Source organism: Triticum aestivum, chromosome 4B (genome assembly GCF_018294505.1).
Source record: "Triticum aestivum cultivar Chinese Spring chromosome 4B, IWGSC CS RefSeq v2.1, whole genome shotgun sequence".
Lineage (NCBI taxonomy): Eukaryota > Viridiplantae > Streptophyta > Magnoliopsida > Poales > Poaceae > Triticum > Triticum aestivum.
This window is the reverse complement of record NC_057804.1, coordinates 490,160,021-490,167,676: the sequence shown is the minus strand read 5'-3', so window position 1 is coordinate 490,167,676 and position 7,656 is coordinate 490,160,021. Positions and strand designations below refer to the sequence as shown.

General features: G+C 39.8%; 1 protein-coding gene across 1 annotated transcript; it reads right to left on the bottom strand.

Moving 5' to 3' along the window:
* Positions 1 to 760: 760 nt before the first annotated feature.
* On the bottom strand, positions 761 to 7,433 carry LOC123092886 (inositol-tetrakisphosphate 1-kinase 2). The gene is made up of 10 exons (XM_044514736.1): positions 7,006 to 7,433; positions 5,116 to 5,197; positions 4,899 to 4,931; positions 4,228 to 4,348; positions 3,311 to 3,403; positions 2,482 to 2,601; positions 2,222 to 2,398; positions 1,920 to 1,975; positions 1,761 to 1,845; positions 761 to 1,196 (listed from the first exon to the last, which is right to left on the bottom strand). Exons 1-10 carry the CDS (start codon positions 7,191 to 7,193, stop codon positions 1,102 to 1,104), a joined length of 1,050 nt encoding a protein of 349 aa, XP_044370671.1. The 5' UTR covers positions 7,194 to 7,433; the 3' UTR covers positions 761 to 1,101.
* Between the last annotated feature and the right edge of the window lie 223 nt (positions 7,434 to 7,656).

The window sequence follows — 7,656 nt, the reverse complement described above, 5'->3', positions numbered from 1 at the left end:
ATCCATGAAGGCTGAGTTTTTTTTTTTGAAAAGTTCAAAATACAAACTTTTAGTTTTTAAAAAACTAAAAAAATACAAGTAAACAAAAATCTTATGCGCATGTATGTAAATTTTCAGGATGAACTACCTTGAAATGCAATTTGTACAAAAAAAAGACAAATTCATGGCCTTGAAGGATGAATAGTATCATGGGCTAAAAAGCCCCCTTTTTTTGCACTGCCCTCATTTCAACGGATTTCATCCTGAAAATTTACACACTTGTGCATTATGCCTCCACGCATATCCATATTTTTGTCAGAATTTTTTGAAATATGAAACTATGAATTTCGGTGAATTTTGAATTTTTCAAAACCTGGCCTCCATTGAACTCAGCCTCCAAAAGGGATGTTCGCATGTTACCTCTATAATTAGTTTCCCTGGGCATGCCTGTGTCATCGATACATGGCTCTTCCACATGAGGCAGCATCAACATCATCCTGCCTTAGAAAGTACAGGCCATTTCTATACACACTGCAACTTAGCTCATTTACTGCCGAACAAACAGAAATAGGTTTACTGGAAATGCAGGCACATGCAAACACTCCTTGTGTGTCTAGTCTGCAGCAGCTAAAAAGTGCCGCGGAACGAGCAGCTGCTCATGCTCCAAGCCTGCACCAAGTCATGTCTACCTGCTTCAATTTATCAAGATTTTCTGACTGAAGGTTAGAAGCTTTGCAATCTGATTGAATTTCCCCCTACAAGAGCATTTAGTTCTCTGTAGTGTCAAACTATACCTGGAAGCAGGTGATGCTGTCTTATTTTGAATATTGCTTACTGTGATGCACTGTATGTAGCTTAACTGATCAATATCATACATGGTGGGTTGATGGCGTTGATCCTGTTTGATGAAAGCATTTGAGACCAAACTATGATCAAAATAACCGTGATTTATACAAGATGGGCACAAGGCCATTCGAGTTCTTCTTTCTCTCCCCCTACTCCCGACCCTGTGTATGTGGCGCCACTTCTGACAAAACATGTAAGTTTGGGACTTCAAGCCTTGGGCTCCAGCTTATGTATCCAAGATATGCACATTAGTGAACAAGTATGGCTACCAGCGCTTCAGCCTCCGCTCAAGCACCTTTGGTATTTGTTTTGCCCAAGACTTTGCAAGAAATCGGTGAATATGTGCTCATAGCCAGGCATTTTCCCATATCCTGCAGAAAAAATGAAAACAGCAGCATTACTTCCTAGACAGTCAAGAATTGCTACTGCAAGGAAATTACCATGCTGTGAAATCGTCAAGAGTCAAGACCATGACGTTTTTGCTGTAATTTTACATGCAACACTTGCCCATTTAACTGAACAAAACAAAAGCAACTTCTGTGGTAGCGTGTATTGCTGTCTCCATAGGAACTGATCTGACAGCATCAATGAAACTACACAGCATTAAAATGTCTTGCATGATTTACATGTCATATTCCTAACAATCTTCACCTTGGATGAAGTTACCTGTAATGGTTAAGAACAATCTGCACCCGGATGAACAACATACAATTAGCAAGACTACTCATCCCCCAGCCAAGCCAACCTTGGGTAGTGGAGAAGATACCCCTACTTGAACAGTGTTAAATTGACCTACACGGGCAGAGATATGTCGCGACGATACATTTCTTTTCCCCTCAGCTGGGATAAAAATTTCGGCCTAGCAAGTTCTTCATGAACACATAAACAGAAGAAAAGAAATGCAGAGCCATGTGAGAGATAAAATAACTACACACCTGGGAAGTAGTTGATATCAATTATATAGTACCGGTCATTTGCTCCAAGCTCTCTAATCATATCTATGTTGAACAATCTTAGACCCTGCAAATTTTAACATGTCAGGTGAGGCAACAAATATAATAGCTACACATAGTTAAGAACCAGTGCGGTCATACCAGACGACCACGAAGCTCCCTGCCTAGTTTCTCTAGAAGTGGTCTCGGAGGAAGCTCTGTTCAGTAATGAAAACTGTTCATTTGGTGCAGTAAAAAGCTCTTGGCAAACATAATGCATTACAAGACAACTATTTTTTATTGAACGATTTTCTCCTCAACTTTGAGATTATAATAAAACTATTAACTTCACTTTCTTCATACCAAACACAATTTTGTGTTAGTATGAAACTGGAACAGAATCAATTCAAAAAAGAAAATAAAGTTAAACCAAAGATAAATTGGAAACACTGCAGAAGACCCACCTGCAATACGAGGATCAAGGTCTGCATGATCTGCACTTGCTGCAGCGCATGAAACTCTTGGAAGTCGATAGATGCCAACATTGTTTAGTAAGTCATAGGTATTAACATCAGGAAGAGAAAACCTGCGGACAACCTGTATAGCTTCACCAATGATGTACACCTTAAAGAGGATCCCACCTGTAGATTTAATAAATTAGATGCCACGATTCGACCAATCCAGAGCAAAAAAGCATATGCCAGATAAAAGAATCAGGAGTTACCATGATTCACAAATTCCTGGAGTACCAGAGGAGGATCAAGCATTGGCAAGGACGCCTCATCGTATGCCAGAGATAGCTCATGAGATTTAGATGTTCCATCAACAACCAATGGCTTGGCAACTGCAACAAACAGAAGTGCGTCCCATCAGAAATTTCCACTTACTAGTTCCACACATAACAAACAGGAAGTCCCATGTAACACATTGAAGGAGAATAAGACAAAGCCCCAGAAGCAGAATACTGGAGCTACAGCAGGGAAAATGGCCTAAATATGTGATACTGGGAATTATCAACTGGAAGGAGAACATCACAACATCAAACTTGAATATTAGTCTAAGTGTCTATCTCTCCCAAATGCACTACTGGCCAACCCTACTCACTTTACATCCTCATTCAAACTAGTGTTTAATTCACCAAATGTGACAGGCAAGTTGCAGGACATGTTTCCACATAGCATGCACATAGAATCAGGTAACATATAAATCACCAAACTAAATAATCATAGAGGATTTCTGCAACATAATGTCAATAATATCATTTTATCATTCCCTTCCTTGTTTGTCATACAGTGCATGCCTGTTTATATTGTAATCGTTCAGTAATGAGTGAAGCATATGTTTCACATAACAGAACGAAAGCATCCATGTAGCTAGGTTGTACAGTGTCATGACTCGTGATATTACAGCTAGTGCAAATCATATGATGCCCATAGCTGATATCTAAACTCTCATATAACAACTAAAGTGAAGTGTGTCTTGAAAGGAGCAACAAATACAAATCAAGATTCAAGAAGCATGCAACTGATAATTTCAAGATTTGAACAAATTACCCAATGGCAAGGTTAGCCCAGCCATGGCAACTGCAGTTGGTATAGAGGACGGATCTTTCATAATGACCACTTGGCGTGGAGTGCAAACTTCTTCTGCGATGGTCCAAAATTCAAACCATAAAAATTATATTATATACTATTGTAAACATATTAAGTCCTTATGAGCAAAAAAAAACATATTAAGTCCTTCACAGAAGTAAGCTGGGGATGCACTTTCAGTAGCCTGCATGTCAATATGCTACGTGTTCACGATAAATCAGAAAGATACTGCTATCCAATTGAACAAAATCTGTCACTGGACTCACCCAGCAGAAAACAAGTAAACAAGAAATTTTACCCAGTGTTCCCGCAATTATCGGGGTTAGTGCTCTCTTAAGTTTGAAGATGATTTACATAGCAACCTTAACTGGAAACACAAATGGTTCAAAAGGACAGAAATAAGATTGTCAGCCCCCCTTGTCAACAAGAAGATCTTGTTGGTGCCTTTCTATTGAAAGCAATCCTTTTCTAGGACTGCAGTTACACGAGAATTAGGTGAGAATATGATGTGTCAATGTACTTGGTCATGAAACACATATCAACTCACAAGATATAAACATTCAGAGAAACCTTTTTTTACAAAACAGGCAGGCACTCTGCCATTTCATTACAAGAGGGAAAGCAAGAAAATCAGTAATTTATGCACAAAGAAAACCTTAAATTACAATGTCTATTTTTATGAGTGGACTTCGTGCTTGTGTGGGTGAGTGCTTCCACTCTTCCACTCATAGAATATGCGTTCAGATCTATGCACATTCTAGAACCACAATACTCACATGAGGTGAGAAAATGCACAGCACTCGCCCAAACAGTTCAAATGGGCTTATATTCATAGCACAAATATCATTATCAGACGTATTACGCATCTGCAATATTACCATAGAAACTGGACAGGTTCAAATCTGCTACTTCTTCAAGCATCGATTGTCGATTGTTCAGATGCTCAATGGCATTGGGTGGGTCGAGGACAGTGACTTCTGGATGCACTTCATGATAATCCTTCACAGAATGAAATATTTTAAATGTAAAAATCAACAGAGAAGGGGAATTCTTGATTTAGAAGCTAAGAGCAAAGTGTAACAATTATGATAAGCTTTTCACAGGGAGCTGCAGTAGACAATTACGACTTCTTTTTTTGCATTAGATAATTAACTATACTAACTGTCATTGCCGCAGACAGGATAAACACTACCAAGGTTCCAAAATACATGACTTCCTAGAATTCATTGAGTTGAAATTTTATCTTTGACTCCCAATATATGAAAAAAATATTTGGGTTGACTAGAAGAAAATAATATCATTGGATTTCACAGGAATCACATTTTCATAACAGGTTTCTTTTTCAAAGATGTTTGTTGGCGACTGTGTCAACATCTGAAACGCCATCTATTTCTGGACGGAGGGGCTATCTGACTACTGATTTCCCAGGACATGGTACCAACTATACAAGAAAAATTAGATAAATGTATGACGAGCGTGCATATTGTATCAGTATGGTACGCATGCATTTGCAGATCATCAGGTTTCTACACCTGTAGTCTAGTATTACCTCCAGAAACCGCTGCCACTCCTTGCTAGTTTTCTGCAGAAGGAAGCAAGAAACGTATCATGACATAATATTTTAAAAATATTAAGCAGAAGTCACTTCTTTCAATATTCAAACCGTATAGACACAACAATTGGAGAAAATATGTAAGACAATCTTAGTTCTGAGACCTATGCATCCACAGACTTTCAAAACATATTTTAGGAAGTATTTGGCTAACCTTGTGCAAGATAATATCAAATGGGCCTTGTTCGGAGAGAGGACGAGTCTCATCAATTGGTATGAAACTAATTCCTTTCTTCCTGACAAAGCAAAATGCACATGTTTAAGAAGATGTCAAGTAGCACTAAAATAAAATCTTGGCAACTAGTCAGCATACAAGGGTAGTGATTATAAACTTATAATAAGTGAGTAGACAAAATCATCCAAGTCAAATTCAAGCTCTCTGCTGAACTTTAAAAAAAGAAGTGCATCGCCAACTCAGCTGGGTTATTTTGCTTTTAGGGACGCCTGAATACTCAATCAAATACAAATCAGAATAAGTCACAAGGGTACCTTGCAAAGGATAAAAAGGAATTATATGGAAACCAGCATCATGTCAAAACATTCATATTTCGAGTTACTCAACAGCAGGGATAAATGAACAAACTAAAAATATTAATCACTTCAGATATACAATTTGACCGAGCAAAATTTGTTCAATTCCTGAAAAGAACATTTTGCTTGTAAATTTGTTTCCGTTCCTTGCTTATGTTTTTCTACCAGAATACATGCCTTACTTATGTTGTTTCGCCTGTGAAGCCACTCACAAGGGTAAAGTGCACATTTGTTTTTATAGGTTTTTAAACAATAAAAGTACATGAATAAAAAACTGAGCCATTTGTCTTTTTGTACAGGAAACATTTGATCATAATTTAGCATGATTCTTTGCAGACCCACATGCTCTAACATGATATACATCTATGAATCTTGAGAATTTTCTAAGATGTGCAAATATATAAACCTTAAACTCGAGCACCCACCCTCTGAGTGTACATTTATTTTTTCTAAAATCAAAACATATATCAGTCTCAGAATGTAAATTTTAATTTTGCAAGGGAGAGTTCCTTGTTATTTCATCTTTCCTTATTTTTCGACATCCTTTTATTATGTTCATAGGCTGAGAACCAACCAGCAAATAATTGAATGCATTTAGCTCTTAATTCAGGTAACTAACAAGATATCCAGCTCAAAGATTGTTTGTCAGTAGTATTTTCAAGAAAAAATACTCCCTCCGTCCCATAATATAAGAGCGTTTTTTACACTACACTAGTGTCAAAAACGCTCTTATATTATGGGACAGAGGGAGTAATTGTTTGTCAGTGGTCCATGTTGCCATCAAATCTAGCGACGCATTCACTAAAGTGGAAATGATCCCAGGAAAGATATTGCCATCAACAAGTTGTCATAATCCATGTGATGTGCTTATCCATGGGAATATTCCAACTAGAATCCCAGATGCCAGGCAACAAGGATTAGCATACCACAAAGCATTTAGTCAAGTGGACATGATAATATAAAATTATAGACCATGGACATCCCCTCATGCAGTGTAACTGCCAACATTGGCACGCGTATATGGCATCTAACGATGCTACTGGAATTTCTAATCTAGAAACCAGCATGCTTCACTGAGAAGCCACTCTTACTAGCCGCTCTCACTAACTTTACTCCAGTTGATATCTGATTCCATCACTGATTAACAAGTGCTATAAGGAACAGAATAGCATTCCATTCCACCCCCCACTGCAGAAACTATATTGGTTTGAACATCAATTACTAGTTCATTACTACCCCTTTGTCACCTCTGCCCTGTTCAAGTAAAGTACTACTGATGTTCATAAACTAGTCCAAGAACAGCATTTTTCCTCCAAGAGCAACACCCTCAAGTCTTCAACACCTCTGTACCAGAAAAAAAAGTCTTATGTTTTCATGTTTTGTGAAAATACTCCCCACTCAGCAAACAAGAAACATATCCCCTTTCTCTAAAAAAAACATTCACCACCTGCATCCACCATGAATCAATCAATCAATGGAGTCCATCTCCATAAGCGGTGATCCAGGCTTTTACCTCGCCAGCAAGAGCAGCTTGGGCTGGAGGAAGCTCTTAACCTTCTTCTTCGTGAGGGCGTAGCCCACCACCAGCCTCGACGCAGCCGCCGCCGCCGCACCGGCGGGCGGCGATGACGACGACAGCAGTGCCGGATCCATCACCGCATCCTCCTCTTCATCATCCGACACATCCCCATGCAGCCTCATCCCCGCGAGCCCTATCCCGAGCTGCCGCCGCAGATGGCCGATAAACCCAAAATGATGGGAAATTCGGGGGGAATCAAATGTCCAGGCAAAGGGGGGATCCAACAGAGCCGATGCTTCGCGCGCGCGTGAGAGTTTGCTGGGGTGTGGTAGGGGGGCTATATCCGGAGGATTTGGGAGAGGGAAATTGTTTTCCGGAGTTTTAATTAATGGCGAGACGAGTGGAAGAGGGAGCACGAGAACAGAGCGGCCGGGTATATGTAGACGACGAAGCGAGGAGAAGGCGAGTGAGTGGGTGATTCTCGGTCGCAATATTATCTGCCGCACATCTACGGTCGTAGACAACCGTGTTACCTTCTCCCTGCGATACGAATTGGGGGAGGCTCCCCTCTCCCTCCCCTACCCTCCCCTCCCCTCCCTTGAGAGTCCCCTTCTTTTTCTCGGCTCCTCTCCTCTCTCCTTCCCC

Excerpts from the sequence above, each read along its gene's own strand:
- LOC123092886 (XM_044514736.1), bottom strand. The coding sequence starts at position 7,193 with ATGAGGCTGCATGGGGATGTGTCGGATGATGAAGAGGAGGATGCGGTG. Across the intron at positions 5,198-7,005 it reads AAGCTGCTCTTGCTGGCGAG|GAAGAAAGGAATTAGTTTCA; the intron begins GTAAAAGCCTGG and ends TTGCTTTGTCAG. Across the intron at positions 2,399-2,481 it reads CCAGGAATTTGTGAATCATG|GTGGGATCCTCTTTAAGGTG; the intron begins GTAACTCCTGAT and ends TTAAATCTACAG.